This window comes from Hyaena hyaena, unplaced genomic scaffold, assembly GCF_003009895.1.
Source record: "Hyaena hyaena isolate Hyena2069 unplaced genomic scaffold, ASM300989v1 scaffold_422, whole genome shotgun sequence".
NCBI lineage: Eukaryota > Metazoa > Chordata > Mammalia > Carnivora > Hyaenidae > Hyaena > Hyaena hyaena.
In genome coordinates, this window is record NW_024081056.1 from 696,787 (window position 1) to 722,433 (window position 25,647).

The window sequence follows — 25,647 nt, forward strand, 5'->3', positions numbered from 1 at the left end:
GTAGACAATAGCCTTTCATGGTGCTTTGGGAAAAAGTCACCCCTCTATTGTAAAAATTTACCTATTTGTTTTCATAAGTATCACTTAACAAACTGGCCTCAGGAACGATAAGACCAAGACAATTTTTTAAACTTTTCTAAATTTATTTATTTATTTTGAGAGACAAAGTGGGGAAAGGGCAGAGAGAGAGGAGAAAGAAAATCCCAAGCAGACTCTGCACTGTCAGTGTGGAGCCTGATGCGGGGTTTGAACTCATGAACCTTGAGATCGTGACTTGAGCTGAAATCAAGAGTCAGATGCTTAACCAACTGAGCCATCTGGGTACCCCAAAACCAAGATAATTTTAAGTGAATTTCCTATACACAAAATCTAGCATGGTATCTACATACGTTCAGTGCCTTTTTGGGTTTTCTGCTTAACTGCTTAATTATAACTCAAAGTTAGGAAAACGTTAATTTGGCATTTAAAATAAAATCAATTAGAAAAATGCTTGCCTCAAATAATAAATGTGTTCTTACAGGAAAATAAGGATTTCCATTCCTTTACCTCATTCCAAAGAGACTTGCTCAAAATTTTCAAAGTGGGGAATCAATACAAATTATAAGTCCAATAAGATATCTATAAATTTTAGTTAATCTGTGCTGTATCCACAGTCTTCATGATACATCCATGGAGAAAATAATTTTGACTGATTTAGTACCATTTAAATCATTCATTTTCTGCTAACCACACACTTTCCCCAAAAATTTATAAAGAAGGTTATACATAAGAATCTTGATAGTTTATAAAGGAGGGTTAATCAAGCAACTTCAAAGGCATAAAAATGCATTGTTGATCTGGTATTAACATACATTATTATCATGAAATGCCATATTCAGACTTTCTAATTATTTGAGAAATTATTGTAGGTACTGAACCATAAATACAAATCAAACAAATTGCAATGGGCCAATGAATTGTCAAAAAGACAACAGTGTCTCCACCAAGTTTAAAAAGGTGCTGAAATGTTAGAAAACATTTCATATTTAACCTGGCAGATTAGTTAGGTGAAAATCCCACTTTTAAAATCTCATCAAATAGGTGGTCTTCATAACAGCATTTTATATGTAAATTAAACACTTTGCCTTATACGTTTGCCAGCAATTATCTTTTCAAGGAATTTTAAAGCCAATGTGTTAAATAACAGGGTGTCTCAAAATTGAACACAGCAATGTCTTTCTTCAGATCCTATGGATGACTGAATTAAGAGTCATAAACATAGAAGTGACACTCAACCAAAATCTATGTTTAACAGAAATACTGGTGATGGCAAATGTGAAAAGGAATTCACCATTTCTCACCAAAAATGACTGGAATGTTTCTATCAGATCTAACCTGACTCAAATAGAGATACCCTATTTTCAGTTTATCACATACACAGAACCATCTTTCAAGGGAGAGATAAAGACTGTTAGTGTTATTACAGAGTGTCTAGGCAAGTTCCTTCTTAGTTGTTTGTTGTTGTTGTTGTTACTTGTTTGTTTCCTCTGAATTACTCTGGTTAAACTTGCTAACAACGTAGGTGCGCTATTAATCTTCCTAGAGAGACTGTGTCCTCTGTGTTGCTGAGACTACCGTCACCAGGTAATCCGAAACTCATCCCAGAGCTTCAGGTGGCACATACATAGCCGCTTTCTTATTTAGAAATAATTTAGTTGGTAATGGCTTAATTGAGGACTATCAGTGTATAAAATGACATTTATTCAAACAAGCTCATGAGCACAACCATCCTCTATGTTCTGTAGCTTTTGTCCAAAATATTCATTTTTAAAAAGACTTTTATTTTCAACCTGGTCCCTCTTCATAAAGGAAATACATATATTTCCATATGAGAATTCATGACATTTAGGTGACTCATGGGATGTAAAGTAAATTGATGGCAACTAATTACAATTATCTAAAATATTTGTGGAAAGAAGGAAAAGAGAGAAAAAAGAAGGGAAAGAAGAAGAGGAAAAGGGATTTGTCTACCCAGTACCTCTGATGCATGGAAGTTATTATCAGAAATAAATAAGCCACAGTCAACCTCAGATATGTCACTTAAGCAATTTGTAAAGTTTACCTGACATGTTATCTCAACAAATATTTAAGTGCATGTTCTGTGGCACCCACTGTATAGGTGCTGGGGATAGAATAACAGATTAAGTGAAACACAACCTCTCCCTCATGAGATAAGCAACACTGACTTCATTCCTATTTAAAAGGACCAAAAACATCCAAGTTGTTTGAATTAGAACCATTAATAGTCATTGAAGCACCAGAACAATAATAAACTCTGAATGAATTAAGCTTCATAAAATAAGCATTTCTCTGTGTCTATGTGCAAGCACAAAAAATTGAATTCAGTTTCTGCTCTTCAACTTCAAACTCTTTTGCAAAAGTTGCCATTAAAAGGCACATCTGATTGGATAATTTCAGCGCGCAACATACTCAATAGGAAGTAAGTAGAGAAGTAAGAATGTACCTTCTTTGAGTCTTGCGGATTTTTTTTTTAATACTAACTTTGAAACTGGTACGTTGTCCCACTTAAAGACCTTGATTTTAAATTGCCATTTCTTTTTACACCTAATTAAATTGTCAGTGTAATGAAGAATTGTCCAACTGAGTTGAACTGTGAGGATCTTCTCACTTCTGCTTTCTGCAGTCTTAATTTGCAGATTCTTTGGTCTAAAATAAGAATTTAAAGTCACCTCCTCAACAATAAGATGCATAAAGCTTCTACCAACTTTTGTTCAAGAAAGAAAATCAAAGAACGCTTACTTCACAAAATAGGCCTCTGTGGGGTACAGCAAAGAGGATATTTTCCTCTACTAGTAAGATATTTGAGTTCTGAAAAAGAGATTACCATGGCCCCTATTCCCTAATAAAGACTGAATAAAGACTATAAGTACAAAGGGCTTGGTATTTTCCAATTAGCTCAGCAATTCTAGTAACTGATAATATTCAAAAATAAACTGAATCTGGGCTATTCATTTTCATGAAAATATATTGTTTACAAAATCATGATTCTTTGAACAATTTTCTTAGTGAAGGATAACTATTTTCTTAGCTTATCAGATTGATAGTAAGGAATTGGTAAGCTCCATCAATCAGAGGTTTTAAAGAGAAAATCAACTCAGTTCCAACAACTGACATAACTAACACTGGCCTTCTAACTTCCTGTGGCTGTCTCAGACCCAGATTTAGGAAGCACTATGTAATCAGCCTTTTGGGGATCCCTAAGTCTTCCTTAAAGTAAACACTTTCTAATGCATTGTTAATGCATTTTCATTGCATCCATCTCTTACATTCTTATATCCATCTCTCACATTCCACACCATCCCACTATTTCATGCTGTCACAAGCTCTCTTTCTACCCTTGTTAAGCAGAAACTCAAGATTGATGACTAAATGTCCCTAACAACCAGCCCAGTGGCCCCTCTTACTACCATTAAGACTTTTTTCACACTTTCTAATTCTTATAATGGGATCCAAAAAAATCAGTCCTTAATACTCACCCATGATACTTCATACTCAACTGTACCCTTTGTAATACAGCATCACAGAACAACATGAAGTAGTGAATAGAGAAAAGTATTTGGAGTCAGATTATTTGGTAATCATGCAAATTTAATATCTATGATTTTTTGGCCAGGCAACTTCAGAACTTTGGCCCTTGTGAACTTGGACCTTTCCTTAGTAGCCAGTCAAGTACTTGGCAGTCTTGTCTTTTAGGGTTAATGATCTTTCTGGATCTAATAGAGGGGATGATAACATCCCCAAGCTGACCTCCAGGCTTCATGATTATTAATCTGCAGGAATCTTCTTTCTTTTTCTTCTATTCATTTATTTATACAATATTGGAAAAGGGATCTTTTGTGGGATGCCTGGGTGGCTCAGTCGGTTGAACGTCTGAATTCATCTCAGGTCATGATCTCAGTTTGGGTTTGAGCCCCGCGTCGGGCTCCGTGATGACAGCTTAGAGCCTGGAGTCTGTTTCGGATTCTGTGTCTCCCTCTCTCTCTGCCCCTCCCCCACTCGTGTTCTGTCTCAAAACTAAATAAACTATAAAAAATTAAAAAAAAAGAAACGAAAAAGGGATCTTTTTAATCCCTGAATGTCTTTTAAATATTCATTTTATAGATGAACCCTTTAAGGAAAAAGCCCCAACCACTCCTGTCCTTTTCATCATCTCTACTTTTATAGAGAAGAAAATATGCATTCTGAATAAACTTAGAAATTCAGTTGCTAAATATTAGTAATTAATGATACCAAACAGTAGAACTAGATTATATTCAAATTATGAATATGTAGTGTCTTGCGGAAAAGATTATTTTGCTTCAGTATGGCCATGGTGGTGATATTCAGACAGAAGATGCAACAGAAAAAGCAGCTTTTTAGAATGAAGGAATAAAAGCATTACCAGATTAAGTTCAGTTAATACAACCTGTTACTGGAGACAGCAGTCTGCATTTACTACAGAGTATTCTATTTTAAACAGAACAGGAACGTAACAAAGCTAAGATATTCTTCATAAATTTAGGAACTCAGGATTATAAACACTAGGCAAATCCTTTTAATTCTGTGCCAGTCAACGAAGGGTGAGTCAGGAAAGACATTAGCTTTTCTACCTTAGGCTCACATCCATTCATTGACGCGGACAACTTCTTTCCCCTAGTTTTATCTCAGTGGCAGAGCCAGATTTTGTAAAGTCTGAAGTTTATAAAATATTAGAGACTAGACCTACTTTACAAAAATGAAAGCAAAAATATTACTTTCACAAATTTTAGAAAAAAACATACCATCAATTGAACATACTACAGGGCCGTCCCAGAGGTTTGAAAGGCACCAAGCAAGCAGGGGCCTCAACACTGAAGCTTCCTTTGCTACAGGGTAAACCTGTCTCTACTTCAACTCCACGCCAGATCACTTTCCTTCCACAACTCTCAGTAGATTTTCTGGCACCCTAAAACAGCAATGGTTTGGTGAGGGTCTCCAAAGGATTTATCACTGAAGGAGATGAGGAGAATGGCCCCTGAGCTTGATCAATGCTGTTCACATGTAGTTAGCCAGGCTTGCTTAAAACACACTACATATAAGTTTTTTGTTTCTTTTTAAATTATCAGAGCCATATATTAAACATGTTGATAGGAAATTAAGATAAGCCTAAACCCCAGTCCTTCTGGCTATCATTAAACATCTTCCTTGGCTCTTTATAGTGAGTTTGTGGTAAATTATTGTGAAAAATAATTTAGGTCAGAGTGGACTCTTTCTCCTAGGGGATGATTTATCTGTTTGTAAGCTGAGATGAGGGAATTCCATTTGCTGTGAAGGCAGCGAGTGCTAACTTTATTAATGCATCTTTGCTGCAAAGATTAATGGAACTCCCCCTTCGCTCCCCCCTCCCCCCGCCAGTAAGTCAGCTATAGCACTTCTTGTCAGTTTACAACAGGCTGGGCAATACCTGGAAATTCAGAGCTGTCATCATAAGATATAATGACATGCATAAAACCAGAGTGTAAACAGAAGATCCTTTAGGGTATGGGGCTCTAACCCAAGTCCTTAGGCATTACAAAACAACATATCTACGAATGTACAAATGTTCCTGTTTTGGAGTATAAGCTAATGGCTTTTCCTCAAGGGTAAAAACACCTAACCTCCCGCTTTTGTTAATAAATAAATATTTTATTATGAAAATCAATTTTGTTTAATGAAGTCTTCTGAGGGAGAAGATGTTTTAAGGTATTTTATTAAAATCATTTCATATTTAGGTATGCTTTGTCATCTCCACCTAGAGCAAAAAGGAATCATAAAAAATGGTAAGTGTAGCCATAAAAATTCCTTTTACTATTAGGTGGGAGAGAAACAAATGGGAATATTACTTTGAAGGTAATGACTTACTTTTTTTATTGCATCATATTTTCTCAAAACCCAAGCAAAGTATATCCCAAATCATCCTATGAATAAAATATAATTTTTCTCAGAACACTTTTCCTCATCAGAAAAAAAAGGTGAGTTTAATTTTTCTGTCAGTTGAGGCTTCATGTGTCAAACACATCTTACATTTCAACAAACCTTACTGTCATCTTGATGGAATACTCAAGGAGACATTAGTTCTTACGCAAGTACTAGCTTAGAAAGGTGTAAGGTGAATTCCAATGAACACACTTCGAAAAATAGACTTCATTATCCCCAACCACAGTATTATATGTATAATTGCCTTGTCATTTTAACCAAAATTATGGTTTCTTGTTGAGATTGTAGCTTCCTTGAAGGCAGGTAGTGGTAAGGTCCTTTTCATCTTTTTATTCCCAACCCTTAACACAATCTCTGGGATAAGGGAGAACCATATTATCAAATGAATAAATTCATGAAGTAATATATGAATTTATTTATGAAGAATATATAAATTTCTTCTTGTGCACTGTGTGATTATCCTAAAAGTGGAAATAGCATATACAGTTATCAGTTATTTTTGAGGTATTTTTTAAATAAAACCTTAAATGAAGTAGTTCTGGAAGAAAAAATATTTAGAAACTTCCTTATTTAAACTTGTTATTTGTTCAGTCAACAAATATTTATTAAAAATTTATAACACGTTAAGCATGATGTTGTGTGCTCAATCTTAAGCAAAACAAAGCCCTGACCTCCTGAAATATCCAGTCTAAGTATGGAGATAACTCTGTTTTAAAGATAAAAGAAGATAAAAGGAAAGCTTCATCTCCTTTTCTTTTAAATACACTCCCCAATTACTTACAACTGAATGACATTCAAATTTCAACTACTCTGTGTCGCCCAAGTTGTCAAATGATGGCTCATATATCTGGACAATAGGATTATTATTTAGTGGAGAAAGCAGCCTGACTTAACAGCTATAAAATTATGTATTTTTCTTGGCTTAGAAAGATAGTTCTGCCTGCATCAGAAAAATCTGCTTCACACGTATGGCAGCCATCTTTAATCAAATAATGTAAAATTAATTATTGATAATTATAATAATAGTACTAGTGGTATTAATACCAGTGAGGATAATGATATTCACATTTACTGAGTGCCTGACCCTTTGCTAAAAAGCTTTATATGGATCATCTCCTACATTCCTTCTTTCCAGTTTAGGTGCTAGATTTTCTTTCTACCTCCACTTGACAGATAAAGATGAAGCTCAGAGAAGTTGAGAAATCTGCACATAGCCACAGAGCAATAGTAGAGTCAGAATTTGAATGCAGATCTGTCTGCTGGCAGAACCTGAACTCATCACCTGCTATGCCAAAGGTGGTAGCACAGATCATGTAAACTACAAAAACAAAAAGTAAACAAACAACAACCTTTTCCACTACCTCTTTAAATACTGACATGATGTGTGAGATATTTTTGCTTCTTCTAAAATATATAACTAATGATGCTGCATTTTCACAGACATTAAAGACAAGAAACAATTATAGGTTTTTATCTGTTCTTTGACCGAAAGCAGTCCAGATGTCATAGAACCAAGGTCATATTTTAGGTATTACCCTACTCTGACATAGGCAGTCCAAACAATTGACTATTAGGTACCAATGTACAAGCATTCCAAACCTTATTCAAATATGTGCTAATACAACATTAGGCAGAAATGTAAGGGGAGAAAAGAAAGGAAGCTAAAATTCTTGGTATTGCATATTAAAGAGCACTGCACCAGTACATAATCCTCAGTCATTCCAAGTAACTTGGTAACACAATACATAGTTTCAGATTTTCATATCATCGTATTTTCATGTGCAAAGTTGATTTTCTGTCATTTGCACAAAGCAATGTTTTATAAGGCAGAGTAAATTTCTTTTCCAGGATTGCTGATCTTCCCTTTCCATCACAATAGCCATCCATTCATTTATGAACACTTACTGAATCACTTATGTGCCAGGCACTGTCCTAGATGCTGAGGATTCAGCAGTAGACAAGAATTCTGACCCTAACAGTTCAAAGGGATAATTAAGGGAGAAGGAAGGAAATGACCATTTTTCAGTAACTTCTATATTTGAATCACTGTGCCACATGCTTTACACATATATGCCATTAATTTTTAAAAACAACCCTAAAACATAGTTAGGATTATTCTCCATTCTAAAGATGAAGATATTCAAGTTTAGACTTGGTAATGTGTCTAACCCCTTAGAATCAGAAACGGACTTGATGTAAACCAATGTCTATCTGGCTACAAAGAACATTCCCTTTCCATAGTGGGGTTCCCTCTGTTTCAACTATCTCTTTGTATTTCCCACTCTGTCTGCCTTGATTTTCTGGTTCTCAAACTCACTATCTATCCTATAATGGCCATTGGAATAATGATCACTTTCTTCCTGTATGTATAAAGTGAGATTAAGTCCTGTCCAAATGGTCTGTTACTGTAACATATGTGTTTACCTACCCGTATCTATTCGTCCTTCTTTATATGTATACTTTCATTCCACAAATGTTTGTTGGGGGCCCAGTAAATGCTAGGACTGTTTACTAGGCCAGAAAAAAAGTGTAATGGAGCTTATACACAAAAGTGGGGGGCACATAAAAAAAAGTTTCAAGAAACTGAGTATAATTTCACATGGTGGGAAGTGCTATGAAGTAAACTAAACAAGTCATGCATACTATATATATAAACACTGACTGTAGAACATACACATGACATATGTGCACAAATATACCTCCTCAACAGATTTCTGGTTAAAGTATACAATGTCTAACTACTCATAATAACTAACTTTATTAAAATCCATAATATTGTGTGACATTTTTCCACCATATTTGATTTTTCTGGTTGCTGATAAATGACAGATCTGTGGATACCCATGGAATTAAATGAACACACACACACACACACACACACACACACAAACACAAAGTGTGCATGCCCTTAAAAACTGTTCATATTGATTTTCTAATCTCATTCACAATAAACGCTTCATTTTTTAAACAGTTCTTTTGGTGTTATACTTTAAAAATATGTACGATCTCTTCTGAGAAAACCCAAACTGATATCAAATTTATTATCTGAACACACATATCCTCAAGCATGAGAAAAAATCTAATAAGGCACATTTATGGTCTACATCAATGTTAGGAAAAAAAACATTTTTTTTCATTGTGTGAAAATATGTATTTAATGCAAGGATGAAGTTTAAGAATGGAAGATAGACCTTAAATACACAAAATATAAGGCATGGAAAGTTTTGATACGTAAATTAAAACACAGTTTCATTTAAAGTGATCACAGATAATGTAGTTTTTAAATGGTCCTGTTGTTTAATAAAATATATTAAGGGGGTGCTTGGGTGCCTCAGTCGGTTAAGTGTCTGACTTTGGCTCAGGTCATGATCTCATGGCTGGTGGGTCTGAGCCCCGCCTCAGGCTCAGTGCCAACAGCTCAGAGCCTCGAGCCTACTTCAAATTGTGTCTCCCTCTCTCTTTGCTCCTCCCCAACTCATGCTGTTTCTGTCTCTCTCTCAAAAATAAATATTAAAAAATAAATAAAATAAAATGTATTAAGAATATTAAGATGTAAAAAAAAAAGAAAAAAAAAAGAATATTAAGATGTATGTCATCATACCTGTGTTTAATGTGGCATTAATTCACAAGTTACTGTTTATTTTTTATTAAGACAAAACAGGTTACATGTTCTTTTAAGGAGACATGTGTTTAAAATTTTGACAATTAAACCCTAGATGGAACATTTAGTAGATGTATGACCTAAATCCCAATAAATTATGCATGCACAACTTTTAAAAATTTTTTTAAATGTTTTATTTATTTTTGAGAGAGAGAGAACATGAGCAAGGGAGGGTCAGAGAAAGAGGGAGACACAGAATCTGAAGACAGGCTCCAGGCTCTGAGCTGTCAGCACAGACAGCCCCGCGGGATGCGGGGCTCCAACCCACAAACCATGAGATCATGACCTGAGCTGAAGTCAGACACTCAACCGACTGAGCCACCCAGGTGCCTCTGCATGCACAACTTTTAAAACTACATCTTATGTAGTAGCTTAAAATAAAACTAATTATGAAAGCCAGTAAACTGGTTTTTTAAAAAATTGTTCAAATGTTATCAGTGAAAGTCAACCAAATATCCAGTTTTAAAGTATAAACATCAACTATGTATAAAGAAGTATGAATTGTATTAATTCAAGTTTTTTAGTAAACCTCTTTCCAAGTTTCTACACACAGAGACAGTTTATGCTCACTTAGTCACATGATTTCTCACTTGTGTAGTTTGCTCTCTTTAGCCAATGAAGTATGTATCAACCTCATTTTCTTCTATAATTACTTATTTTTTTTACTTCTACTCTACTCTGACCTATTATTATTTATATCGACCTATGATGGTAAATTTCATATGTCAACTAGAATGGGCCATAAGATGCCCAGATATTTGGCCAAAGCTTATTCCAGATATTACAGTAAGGGTGTTTGGATAAGATTAACATTTAAATCAATAGTCCCAGTAAAGCAGATTGCCTATCCCAATGTGAGTGGATATGATGCAATCAGTTGAAGTTCTGAATAGAGTAAAAAGGATGATGACCCACTTCACAGTAAGAAAATTCCTCCTGCTTAATTGCCTTCCAAAAGGGACAGTAGTTTATTCCTATCTTCAGACTCATCCTGAAACCTTGGCTCTTCCTGAGTCTCAAGTCTGCCAACCTTTAGAGTATCATCAGCTCCTGGGCCTCCAATTTACCGACTCACTCTGCAGATCTTGGGAGTTGTAAGTCTTCTTAAAAACATGAGCCAACTCCTTGTAATAAATCTCTTTATATTCTATTTTTCTGGAGAATCCTAATATACCACTCCTATCCACTGCCAAATATTTAATAATTTCTCATCTATGCAACTATGTTCATGAAGCTTTTCTCCATCCCTAATATTTTCTTACATTAGTTCTGCCTGATAAAATCCTATCTTCTTTAAGCCTCAATTCAGAGGCCTCTTCCTTCCCATGATGCATCATCAAGGTAGGGCTTATCCACACTTTGCACATCCATGGCACGTTAGTACTATTGTCATTTATGTTATGTTTGTCTGTAGCTGATCAGCTGAAAGAACATTGTTCTTCCAAGAAAATATCTTTTATAACTACATTGAAAGCAGATAACCTAAGGACTACAGTACATTGTCACATCATAATACAGCAGGGCTTAGTTTTGACTGGGTAAAACCCAAAGAAAATCTTAGCTGCATGACGAAGAAAAAAATCATTCCAAACTCTCTAGATCTTGGTTTCTTACACCAAAAATAAGAGGTTAGGCTAGCTAAACACTAAATTCCCTCCCAGTTGGACATTTCTATAGTGCCATTAACAGCAAATCGATAGTAAATACTCATATGACTTAGTATTCATTTTAAAATAGTTAAAAATAATATGAAGCCAAAAGAAAAAAAATGTTCTCACTTAAATGCAATGATTTACAAGTGCACTCGTTTGCTCTGAGTCCTTTAAGACATAATCCCAGTGTGAGGGGCACCTGGGTGGCTTAGTCCATTATGTGTCCGACTTTGGATCAGGTCATGATCACATAGTTCATGGGTTCAAGCTCTGCATCGGGCTCTCTGCTGACAGCTAGCTCAGACCCTGGAAACTGCTTCAGATTCTGTATCTCCCTCTCTCTCTGACCCTTCCCTGCTCACGCTGTCTCTCTCTCTCTCTCTGTTTCTCTCTCTCAAAAATAAATAAAACATTAAAAAAATTTAAAAAAAGACATAATCCCAGTGTTGAAAAACTAGTGATAATGATTCAAAGAAACCAACATGCATCACCAACCCAGTAGTCCTTAAAAGACTGACCACAAAGAAACAGGAAAAATCCTCGGCTCACAAATGCACTTTTTCCCAAATATTATTAGTTTTAATGTCTCTCCTTACAACAGTCTCCCACGGACCTATGCGCATGAGCTCCTGCCTTGGTGAACGCTAACATGTAAAGAACAGCTATTTATAAGTACTCAGGACCACATGACCAAAAGTCAGAAGTTTCTGTTTATTTACATGGCTCTGCCCACCACCTCCTCTTTTCCGCAAGGAAGTGGAGTACACAGGAAGGTTTTATCATGCTGTTGTCAATTTATTCCAACTACTCAACTATTTTATAAGCCTTTTCAAGTAATCTTCACTCAGTACCATAATTGTCAGCAAGTTTGTTCTGTGTTGGCCACCCTTCCTTTTGTTTCTGTCTTTCATAAAAATCCTTTTGTGTGACAGTCAAGCAGCTGTGCTTTGTTCTTTAATGTTCCTAGCCTGGATCCCCAGCAGAGACCACTTTATAACATAAACAGCAAAGTACCATTTTCACAGCGGGGACAACTGTGTTCATCTTCAAAAAGAGGCATTAATAAAATGAGACTGTAATGAACATGCTAATTCTGATCACAGGGTACTGCACAATGGTGGAGAGAGGCGACTGCTTTCTCCCTGAAAGATTGTAAAAGTTTTTTTTTTTTTTTAACAACTGCCATAATGGCTTACATTTTTTAAACCGACATATTATGCAAACATTTCTCTCCATTTCCCAATGAAATGCTTTCTCTGTCTCATGCAACTGCTCACTGTGTATTTTACTATCTCAGTAACAGTCACCTTCAGGGAGCACATTTTTTCCATCTTGCAAGAACCAGATTATGAAATAGGCATGTTGCTGAATCTAGAAAGCTAGAGAAAAGAGATCTGAGTGATCCTAGTCCAATGTATTTACCTTCTCTGTGCATGGGAAGATAAAAAATTTTAACAATAATAATGATGAAGAAGGAGGAGGAGAAGGAAAAGGAAGAGGAGGAAGAGGAAGCAGTGGGGGTAGAAGAGGAGAAAGGGGAGTAAAAAGAACAGGAAGTGGGGAAGTTAACACATCTGCTCAAGATGCCACAGCTACCTTGGGACAAAGCTAGATTTGGAACTCAAATTACCTTTGATCAAGACTTGAGAACTTTGTATTTTGTCTCATGTCTTGATGGTGGACATTCATAACATATAACACATTTGTGTGGAGTAAATATTAAGCATTGCTTCATAAAATATATCCGCAAAAGCAGGTAATTAAGTTGTCTCATATTTGTTTAACTAACTTTTTTAAGACAGTAATTTTAGTGTATTTGTGTTGTATGAAAAAGCTAGTCTCCTTTAAGTAGGTAAGAGCAACAATATTATATATTATATCCTGTTTTGTTGTGGTAGTGCTGGTGGTATTTTGGGGGGCAGTGATATTTGGGAATGGACAAGTCTCCAAAAATAATCCACTAAACTTTAAAAAGTAATGTATTACATGCTGTTTTGGATGACAGTAATATGTGTATTTTCTGATTACTACCTTAAAAATATCTAAATTCAAGAAACATGACATTTAGTCAGTTAGATGCAAAATTGGTAATATCTCATTTTCCCTGACCCAGTGCTGGTAACATGTATCTGAGAGAACATTCTCAATTCTGAGAGAACATTCTCAATTCCAGTTGTCATTACATGAATTTATACTACAAGACTTCCCCCTAATAATCTTTGGCCGGTTTGAAATTATGACCAGTGAACCAAAGATTCAGAAAGAGCTAAATCCATCTGGATAATAATCCCCTTCTTCAAACACCCTCTCTGGTCTTACTTGTCCCTTTAAAAGCTTAATTTGTAATCTAATGTCCTTCAAATTCTATAATTAGGTAAGCCTTAATAACCCCTCAGTGATATCTGAAGCGTTTAGTTAAAGTTCTGCTGAGGAGGGAAAACATGTGTATGACAGATATGCTCAGTGTCCTAAAGTACTGTATAAAGAGAGGATTGGTATTTGTCTGTGTTTCCACAGGCAGAGCAGCCAAAAAAATTAAAATATGACCTAGAGGCCATAAGTAGTGCATTCAACTCCCCATTCTCCTACCACTTCTTCTATGAACTACAGTGCACAATGTATAAATGGTAATTGCCTAAATATCTCATTCCAGGGCATGTTCAGCCTGAGCTTATCGTTATCGTTCCTTATGAAAACAGTTTTTCAGAGCTAGGGTAATTTGAAGCGAGCTACAGAGGGAAACTTTCTCCTGAAATACTCCCTTTAATGCACATGGGTGGTCAGAGTATTATTTCAATGTCTTCTGCATTAGCCACACAGTTCAGATGTTTAAATCTCCAATTAATTAGGTTCTCTAGTAGCCTGTGTGAAATAAATTAGTGATCTCCATCCAGTCCACTTAGACAAAACCCATCATGACAGTTGGCACATTTTTGGCATTGTCAGCAAAGTAGGCAAAAAAGTAAATGACCCATGTGGATGAAATGGGTGTCTGATGAGGACCACTGACTGAAAGTGTATAGCAGTCTCAGCCAACTGCAGAGCAGGGAGCTTGAGTATCTGCCAAGGTGATTTGCAAAAGCAAGTGAACTTAAAATGAGCACAAAGCTCATCAATGGTAGTAGGAAACTCTTCACATTCATTTTAATTAACTGTTCACCTTGCCCATATTCTACAAATATGATTATGCTACTGGAATATTTTTTCAAGACTATCATTAATGGAATTATGAATAGTTATTTAGAAATTTTAAACAAAGAGGTAAGCCTAGGAGACAAAGATAATTCCCAACCCCATTTATTTCATCCCACAGGGGTACAGGGAAAGTTTTCTATTTTAAGTTATGTTTAGACTACTTTTCCATTTTCCAAAATACCTTTGAGTTTTTCTCATGAAACATTTCCAAGACTGCTAAACATAGTCTTTAAAAAAAAAAGGTTTAAAGTTTTAACTATCTTTACTAGAATCATAAATTTTCAGAAAAATGCACTTATATATGACAGATATTCACATAGAAACTTAAGATTATATCAAAATGTTCAAGTGTATTTGTTTTATGTGAGAGCTAGTTGAATAAAAGTAGATGAGTACATCAGCTGGGAGGTAGGAAAATATAAATCCATGTGAAAGTCTAAGTACAGTGGTATTTTCCTCCACTTTTTTGTTAATCTCTTCATCACATGCATGAAGATTAAGTCAAGCCAAATAACTGTCATTGCTTCCTTTTAAGGGGTGAATTCAAGTGAGTTGCAAGGGTTTGTGATAAATTTTACTTATTATATCTTTGTAATATACTTTTTGCATAACAGCATTAGTTCTAAACTAGGTGAAGAAATGAAGATTAAAATGTCAAAAGAAAATCAACAAATACTCTTGAGTTTGCTTCAGATGTGAACACCTGAAGGTTATTCTACAATTTTTAGATCTATTATTTAACTTTATATGAACACATATATGGATATTCACATATGTACATATATTCTGTAGTATAGGTTTATAGTAAGATTCCTTCCACCTGCAAAACCTGACTTCTAAATCCCATCTGTTCTCTTTTCTCCCTTATTTTTTGTTCGTGCCTGAGAGATTTTAGTCTTTCCATTACCTTTCCAAATATTTAAATGCATTTCTTTCCAAACCCATTCATACGGTTCATTATCTGTACTTCATCAGATCATGATTTCTACTCTTGTTGATTTGGCTTACTGTCCTTAATGAGTTAAAACTGGCTTTCATGCTTTAGAACTGGTAGTTCTGAGCCCATCTGGGAATGAATGACCTTATCTAGGGCTGTATGTCTTGAATTGTGGGGCATCTCTGTGGGGTGAGTACCTATTAGGGTTGCCTATTTCAAGCTCTATGAGAGTCACTGTATCTGACCAGTTTTGAAGTTCAATTCTGGGTTCTGAGGATGGCATCGTAGAAGTAACGCTAGAATTCTCACTTTTATGCAAAAAGCTGATCTAGCTCTTGTTACTTTCACTTTGTATTACATAGGCCTGTGTGCTGCAGAGCTAACATGCCACCCCTAAAGCATATGGTCCTGTAGTTATTATGTTGGCTTATGAGATTATAAATTATCTATTCTCTGGAGATTCTCTCTTTGTCTGTAGCACCTGGAAACTTCTTTATTGTTTGCAAGCCTAATCATGCATTTAATTTTATTTTCAGATGTATTTTATCAACATCTAGATATATTTATAGGATGAGAACATTGAATATCAATGTAGCTTGTCATAATGGACAGAAATGTAGCTCAAATATGACTTAAGTTGTTTTAAGCAGGATTCTATTATATTCATTTAAGAGATCTGTACTGGGGCACCTGGGTGGCTCAGTCAGTTAAGCGTCTGACTTCGGCTCAGGTCATGATCATGCAGTTTGTAGGTTCAAGCCTCGCGTCGGGCTCTGTGTTGACATTTAGCTCACAACCTAGAGCTTGTTTTGGATTCTGTCTCTCCCTCTCTCTCTGACCCTCCCCTGATCATGCTGTCTCTCTCAGAAATAAATTTAAAAAAAACAAACATTATTTTTTTAAAAGAAAGAAAAAAAAAGATCTGTATTAAGTTGGTCAATATTTCTCCTCAGACTTAGCAAGACATTTACATTATTTAAAACATTTTTGGGGGTGCCTGGCTCAGTTGGTTGAGCATCTGATTCTTGATCTCAGCTTAGGTAATGATCTCACAGTTTGTGAGTTTGAGACCCGCATGAGACTCTGTGCTGACAAGGTGGAGCCTGCTTGGTATTCTGTCTCCCCTCTCTCTACCACTCCAACCCACCCCCTCAAAATAAATAAACTTCATCTTAAGAAAGCCTATTATCATAAGTAGTGGAATTAATCAAAACGAAGTTCAAAATAAACAAAGAAATAAAAGTGTGTGTGAGAGAGAGTAAGAGATAAATTCACAGAAGTGTTAATTTGAGGATATCAACTACCAGCTAAGCTAATTGAGGTGATATTCTTATCTCTACACAAAATATTAATTTAGAAATATAAAACGGAGTATTATTAATCTCTTGCCTTTATTCTCTACAACTGCTATTCTAAGGAAAGTCACAAAAGTAGGCACACTTTCTAGTATTGCAAATTTGGGAAGTCATCTCGTACTTTAGTCAAACTGCATAAGCCACATAGCCGAAAACACAAAAGGGGACACACTATTTCCACTCACTTGCATTAACAGATGTTAGTTCAAAATATATAAAAGAGTAAAATAACAACACATTTTGACATAAAGAAGAAAGGTGTCTCTTTTTCTCATTTCCTCTGTTTAAGAGGAACTAATCTTTAGGTAGAGGATGCTCCTTTAATTTTGCAAGAATCAAAGCAAATCTGCAGAAATTAGTTCCCAAACTTGGTACAAAAAGTCCATACACAAGCAATGCTAACATGCAAAAGACTAGCATGCCCTGTTTCCTTTCCAAGCACAGTGCCAAAAATCATGAATGATATCTGGTATTGGAAATCAGCACTTCTCTGAGATTCTCTTTTCTCTCCCTGGTTAGTATTATTTCAAGACTTATGAGAAAAGGCACCCACTCTAAGTTTAAAGATTTTACCCTTATAAACATTGTATTTAAATTCATTTATTATTAAACTCTTATGACATCGTAATCTTTTTAGTGGTCCTACAAAAGAACACCAGGGATACAGAATTTAAACAAAGACACAGGCTTCTTACCACGCAAAACTGTGAGTCTGGTGGATACACTTATTTCTCCCACGTTATTCGAGGCCACACATTCATAAATGGCCTCATCCCGCGGAGTCCGTAAGGGTTGTATTCTGAGAACTGATCCAGATCCATCGTCAAACTCTATTACCTATTAGAGGAAACAATAGCTGTCACAGGTGTTGTTACAATCGTCTACCTCTCAGCTAAACCTCTTAATACAGTGGTGAGCCAGTTTTTAGGCTCAGAATAAACACAGCAGCATTTTAAGACTTAATTTTGATACGTAGTAGCCAACCAGAATAATTGGCTTAATTTAATGAATCTTCTTCTAAACAAAAAGAAAAACATGCAACTACAAATGCGAAGTCTACTGAAAACCATCAACAGTGTACTCATGAAAACAGTCTAGTAGGTGTATCCAGGGCAATTTGACCCTATTAATTATGCAAGGGACTTGCTGCTAGGATGGATAGCTTTCTCAAATTATTCTGTCTTTGACAGCACATATGCATATGTGGATCCACTCAATAACTGGACTGTAAGGTGAAGATGTAATGTGTGCCACCAGAGAGAGCACTTCTGGTTTAAAATGTTTCACCCTGAACAGTATAGATGAGCAAACCATGAAGAGAAACTGCATAAATCTAATATTTAGGCAGCCAAGAAGATGGCTTTCACAACCCAAGAGACTGATGACATGCATTAATTTTACCATAGATCATGCCAGTATTTGTTCTAACTTACTGTTTTCTGCATTTTTAGGGCATTCTTGCTGTAAAATGGAGGCTTGCTTCACCGGGCAGAAAATTAATGTCCTAAAGAGTAAGCCTGAATTCACTATCATTATGGACTATACTCTGAAATGGTTTAGCAATCCTAGATATTTGTCAGCTAATTCAAGAACTACTTAAAAAATGATAATGATGATGATATTGATAAACATGAATACAAAACTGTGGAGTTTGCTACTTGTCTTCTCTATAACTGTGCTGTGTTCTTTCAGCTGCTCACTGAATTGCTGTGCTTTCTGGTTTTAGTGTTTTTTTTTTTTTTTGGCATTTTCCCGTGTCTAATACTTTTATGTACCTATATTATGAATTGAGACTGCCTTATAAATACACTTATTGGCATCCTCAATCCCAGATTTTGTGTTTAAATGTGTTTATGTCAATATATGGAAGAAAGATATTGGATGTTTTTAAAATATATTCGCTTCAAGTACTTTCTGCATTCCATTTACGTTTTAAATTCACAAAGATAGCCAAAATGTCCCACTTCTCAATGCATCATGATTTATTTTCAACTCTATTAAGCATACATTTTAGAAAGAATCCACTATGCATCTTGGAACTAAAAGGTTTCATAGTTACTGAAATCATAGCCAACTGTGCCATAAGTAAAAAGATATATATTTATAAACATCTCACAGCTTAATGTAGAGAAAGGTTTAAACATCCTTAATGGCAATTTAAATTTCAATTTTTTCCAGTTTTATTGAGAAATAATTGGCAAACATCACTGCTTAACGTTTAAGGCATATGACATGATGTTTTAATTTACAAATATATAAAATGATCACTACAATAGGTTTAATTAATATCCATCATCTTAAATAGATACAATAAAAAAGAAAAAAAATGTTTTCTTCCTATGACGAGAAGCCTCAGAATCTACTCTCTTAATCACCTTTGATTAATTGTTTTACTGTATGGTTACATTTCTGAACTACTTCCTAGAGTTAGACCAACCCTTTTTCAACAACAAAACAATAAACTACAGATTGAGCTAGGGTTGTGATTTCCAATTTGAAAACCTTCTTTAATATCCAATATCAATTGTGCACCTATTCTAGGCAAGACATTGTATTAGCCACTGGAGATAGAAGAAGAGAGCTCACGTAGAGTTCTCATAGACTTTATAAAGTAGCAAAACTAAAACATGTATATACACTAGTCCAGGTTTTAAAGATTCTCAACCCAAGACTCAATACTATTTGCTGTAAGTGCTCCATGTAAAAATAATTAACTTTCTTTGGCTGTGTTTATATAACTCTCATTAGGAATTACATAATGAGCAGAGCTCATGCTTTGGAATGTTTACTATTATAATTAAATCTTGATTGTAATATTTTGTCAAGAAGCTACTGTCAACAGTAAGTATGATGTCAAACTGCTTTTTATCAAAAAATTCAATTTCATTTAAACTAAAAAATGTACTAAAGATCACATAGACACACACATCATTTTCTACATAAGAACTATTTCTCAAAGATTATGATTTTTTTATGTTTAAATCACTGTAGGCATTTGATTTTCAAATAAATATAATTCTACATTTATCACTTATAAACCAGAGTGTATGTTTCAAACTTTGCCGGTATAATTAATTATACCCTTTATGCATCTGGGCTATTTACTGCTCTGTGAAAACTGGTGGAAAATGTTCTGAATTTTGTACTTGCTATGTTTCTTTTAACTAGAAATGGCCTTTAATTTGCCAAACTGCATATAAGTCTATGGAGTATGTCAGAAACTCAGGTAAAAGAAAGTGAGTTTTATAATTTGGGGCAGTTTGGAGGTCTTTGTATTCTCTAAGAATCAAGCTCTCCTCCTTAGGTCGTAAATCTCAGGCGTAATATTGTGTGATTCTTCCAATTTTTCTCTACAAATTTCTGTACCATTATTCTCCTTAAAAACACCCAAAAAATATGGGGCGCCTGGGTGGCTTAGTCGGTTAAGCGTCCGACTTTCGCTTAGGTCATGATCTTGCGGTTCGTGGGTTCGAGCCCCGCGTCGGGCTCTGTGCTGACTGCCAGCTCGGAGCCTGGAGCCTGTTTCAGTCTGTGACCCCCTCTCTCTCTGACCCTCCCCTGCTAACGCTGTCTCTCTCTCTCCTAGAAATAAATAAAAATATATTAAAAAAACAGCAAATATATTTACATGGTTGGAAAATAAAAAAGTATAAAAAGGCACTCAGTCAAAATTCTCCCTCCCATTCTGTCCCCCCCACCACGATTTGTGCAGTTACTCCCACCGCCACCACTTTTGTTAGTTTCNGAGCCTGGAGCCTGTTTCAGTCTGTGACCCCCTCTCTCTCTGACCCTCCCCTGCTCATGCTGTCTCTCTCTCTCCTAGAAATAAATAAAACATTAAAAAAATTTTTAAAAAAAAATTAAAAAAAAAAAACACCCAAAAAATAGCTGGGTTATGCTTCATTATCTTTAACTCACTGAGCTTTCCTGAGTAATTTGTTCAACAAGTTTAACTGCAATATCAACCTGATTGGGTATGTTCTTCCAGAGTAGTGCTTAGACTAACACACTGAAGCTAATTTCTCATTTTAGCTTCTGGTACTTGTAAAACACAGGTGTGAGGTGTAGTGGACAACTTCATTGGCTGTCCAGTATCCATTCCCCTTCTTCCTTGTAATAGGCATCTTAATTCCCTATGGGTAGACATTGTCCTCTTATTCCGAAGCCATGAGGTTGGATGAAATTAACCTCATTCCCAGCAACAGAGGTAGGTTCAGATTAAGTTAAATTGGTTGGCCTGTACTATCCAGCTGTCCATATACAAGCTTGTCCAAGGATAAGCACGTAATTCAGTAAGAGCTGATAGCATCAGAAGCTTTCACTCATATTCTAGACTTGGTTGTGGGAGGATGTGAGACTCCCATATTGCAATTTTAAAGGGGAACAGTCTGAGGATGAGGCTAACAGATGGATACCAGGAACACGTTGAGCCGGGTACAATTAAATACAAAAGTTAGTCACCTGAACCCCCAAATTCCTTTTTAAAAATGCCATTTAGAATTAAATTTTCCAACACAAGCAACAAAAAGAATGCCATATCTCAGTGATGACAGCACTTTATATCAAAATAAAACAAGCAAGTAATATACAAACCAAAGATACAGCGGATACATTTTTCCCCCAGAGAAACAGAACAATGGACCTAATACCTCAAATCTCTGATTGCTGACTTTCTTCCCTTTTTTGTTCCAGACAATTTTAGGTCTTGGGTCTCCTGTAGCTTGACAAATGAAAGAGGCAACCCCGCCAGAGACCCCTGTCTGGTCAACAGGAGTTCTTGTAAACCTTGGAGGTGCTGAAATACAAAGAAATAAACATGGCAATTAGATGGAAAATTGAAACATAAAGCATTGTCCTACTGCCACCACTCTCCTCACAGCCCTCCACCTTGATTAGGCCAACACATACATACATACATACATACATGCACACACCTGGATTACAAAATTAGAAAAGTAATTTTTACTTGCAACGGTAGTTTAAAAGGGATGGAGGTTAACTTTCTGGTCAAGTTATCTGGTAATGTTTTTGTTGCTGAAATCTATATTAAGGCAGAGTTCCAATAACATCCAAAAAGCAACATCACACATTAATTTTTATTTCCAGTATTAAAAAAATCCAATTTGTCCTCTGTAACAACATGAGCTCATCAATCAAAGTGAGTAAAATTTTAGCTCTTTGCTTTGATGCTGCTATCAGGGCACTGCCAGAAAGCAGCATTGCCACTGCTAAGCCATTAAAATTAGTGACATTTAAGGGAAATTCTAGGAAATTATAAAGGGATAAGAAACATAGCTCTGAATTAGAAGGTTTGGCAAGAAACAGAAAGAGGGAAAAATAGTAAAGTGACTCTCTAACTCAAATAGTGTGCGCTGCCTTACTTGAAATTTAACTTCACAATTTGCATAAAAGAGGCATCAAGAAGCCTCCAAAGTCACAGCAATAAATAACTAACCAAATAAATAACAATTAAAAACTAATAAAACAAAACAATACAAAATAAAATAAAATCAACTATTTTTGTTAAAAAAGGAGATTTAAACTTAAAGATTTCTAAAGATGAAAGGCCAGAAGTTAGAGACTTTAAGCATTCTCCACTTCCTTAAGATATTCCTAACATTCACCCTTTCTTCAAAACTTACTTACTATCCATCTTGCATTTCCAGATCCAGAAATCTTTTACATGATAATTTAATAAAATGTAAATGGGTATTTATGCATAAAGATCTTCATTGTACCATTTATTTATCAAAGACTATATAAGTACCCTCAATATCAAATAAAATTGGCATTGACAGTGAAATGAACTATGGTATGATGATAGAACATTCTAGAAATAGTCAATGTTATATTGATAAACTCTTTATAATATGACATGAGAAATATTTATGATTCAATGATAAGCCACAAAAGCATCATACAAAATTATATAGAGAGGTATCAGATAATAAGGAAAAATTCACCCAAAAAAACACAGAACAAAATGTGCTAAAACATGAATGGTGGTTTAGGGGGTAGGTATATTCGTTATTGTTCCTACTTCAAAGTTTTCTTGCATCCTTGAGAGTTTTTTTTTTTTTTTTTTGGTTTTGGTTTTCGGTTTGGTTTGGGGCTAGAAGTCACGAACTGTGAGATCATAACCTGAGCCAAAGTCGGACGCTTAACCGACGCCACCCAGGTGCCCCAACAATTAGATTTTTTTTTATGTCTAACCACAAGTAGGAGAGGGGTAGGGACAGGAAAGACCAAGCAGACTCCGCTGTCACTAAAGAGCCCAAGGAAGAACTCGAACTTATATGCTGTAAGATCATGACCTGAGCTGAAACCAAGAGTCAGACGCTTAACTGACTGGGCCACCTAGGCACCACCTGCCTCTTTTAATTTTTTAGAATTTTGAAAAATTCAAAACCATCTTTTCCATTTCATTTTCTATTTTCATATCCCTTTTACAAATTTTCTCTCCTACTGTTTTTCAGTGAAATTCTACTGAAAAATGGTTTTAAGTAATTATAGTTACATTTAACTTGAAAATAATCATTAGACCTTAAGGAAGAAGAAAATAACAAAGTTCATCACTGTTTGCTCAACCCCATTATTTTCTCTGCCTTGTTTTCATGTTTCCCACGTGATGCTCTTGCCGGCTTGATGGTATGTTCTGACTCTCATCTTGGTTTTCTTGAAGTCAGGGAAACCAGACCCACATCCCAGCCTCACCACAATGGAGATGCATCATCCATTAGATGCCTAACTTTTCTGTTTCTAAATTGTAAAAATATGAAGTGTAAAATAAATTATTTTTCAGAGATCCCTTCCAATTTTGGGGTTTCCTAGCTTAGTGTATTATTTCCACCATGAGAGAGAGAATGAAGAATAAGAAGAGTCATCTCTGTAATGTTAGTGCTGGGAACGGAGTCTCCACCTCATCAGCAAATTCATCTTGGTGACAATGGAACTGATAGGAACACGGGTCCCTGTTGTTAGAAATAGCACATCCGGCAGCATATCTGGCTAGAAGCACAAACTCTTTGACTGCCAGAACTGCTGAAAATAAGTTCAGGAGTGCCAGGTGGCTCTGTCAGCATCTGACTTTGGCTTGGTCATGATCTCACAGCTCGTGAGTTCCAGCCCCACGCTGGGCTCTGTGCTGACACCTGGGGGCCTGGAGTCTGCTTAGGATTCTGTCTCTCTCCCTCTCTGCCCCTGCCCTGCTCACACTCTGTCTCTTTCTTTCTGAAGAATAAATAAACATTTAAAAAATTTAAAAAAACGCTGCTGGACATACTTAAAATGATTTGAAAGGACTAACAGTGAGAAGAATTAAAAACAACAACAACAACAACAAACACTGTACTTTGATGTCACTTTTCTGGAAACAAACAAAATTCTATTAGAAGTGTTCTATGTTTTTCATGCTGCTGTTATAAACAATGCAAATTGATAATAACCACACATTTGTCACCATCTAATATGGAAATTATAATTATGCAATTAAAATTCCTAGGGAATTTCCCAGGAAAAATAAAATGTTTCTCATTGCTGTATCAAATGCTGTAACACTCATTTTGGGAACCTTTTCAAAATACATAGCTTAAAAATATTCCACGCTTAATGAAAATGAATTTTAACAACCTGTTTTCTCCTTTAAGTTCTGTTTTGAAATTCCTTGCAAGAATGTGTGAATGAGGTAAAAGGATATGATATATAACATCTATGTACTAATCAGAAATTAAATACATCTAAAATACAGGATGTCATTCTTGCTGTACAGGGTTTTGTTATGTTTGTTGGTTTTAAGAGACAGCCTCCTATTTCTCTCACACAAAAAATAGGAGATTTCAAGTTTCTGACACCTTCCATATAATCAATGGCTACTAGAACAAGGGCTTCCTAAATCCTGGTGAGTGGGGTGCAAAGGAGTCAAATTACTATTACACACAGGAATCTGACTTCTACATGGGAAGCGCAGAAGGCAAATTCTGTATTCTCAGAGGAGAAATGTGACTATTATCCCAATGCTCAGGTGTGTTTCTCACTCATCTTCATTTTCTGGTCATACGTTGAAGTTTTAATGCTAATACTCACAAATATTCAAATCTGCCAGTGATATGACCACTGGATGCTACCATAAAGATTTTGGCTTTGGAGAAGAGGTCGACTAATGAAATTAACCCCTGAACTGTGGAAAATTTATTAAAATAACCAGTTAAAATCTGCTTTAAGTCTGGGACTGTTTTCTTAAGTCCTACTAAATGCCACTGCAGTGACTTGGTATTCTTCAAAAACAACAACAACAACAACAACAATTGAAAAAGTCCTTAAATGCATTATTTGAAAACAATAAATGAAACTGATCACACTACATTAAAAAGAAAGGTGTATCAAGTGCTTGTACACAGAGCTTTTTTTTTTTTTTTTTTTTCTTTTAAGGCATTAGCCTCACAGACAAAAAAAAAATCATGATTTTCTTATGGGATCTGATATGAATTTTTCTCACAAAATTTTTCTCACAAAATTCAAACCACAAAAAGGATGAAGTCCATTATTCTATGATACAAAGTTTGGTTTCTAGATTCTACAGTAAAATTCCTTCAGTAAGCAAGTTTGTTGCATAAATAATCATCTTGGCTGGTCAAACTCTGAGACTGATGATGTCAAGCCTAGGCAGCCATCCAAAGGAAAGAAATGAGAAAGAGAGAAGACCAAACTTAATAACTCCAACAAATGCTTGAGGCAAGTAAAAGTGTTTATTCTCAGAGGGATATAATAATACATAGCACCACTTTCTCTTCGCTAATATCTCAGCTTACTAAAAGAAACTAAATTAATCTTCTTCCTTCTTTTGTCATGAATAGT

The 25,647-nt window shown here is 35.5% G+C and overlaps 1 protein-coding gene across 1 annotated transcript in view; it reads right to left on the bottom strand.

Moving 5' to 3' along the window:
* Nucleotides 1-25,647, bottom strand: part of PTPRD (protein tyrosine phosphatase receptor type D) — a 533,426-nt gene that overhangs the window by 299,782 nt on the left and 207,997 nt on the right. The window contains exons 3-4 of the mRNA XM_039252611.1: nt 21,444-21,589; nt 17,490-17,631 (exon numbers count right to left, since the gene is read on the bottom strand). Of these exons, the coding sequence (XP_039108542.1) occupies nt 17,490-17,631; nt 21,444-21,589 (288 nt within the window). The remainder of the gene's footprint in view (nt 1-17,489; nt 17,632-21,443; nt 21,590-25,647) is intronic.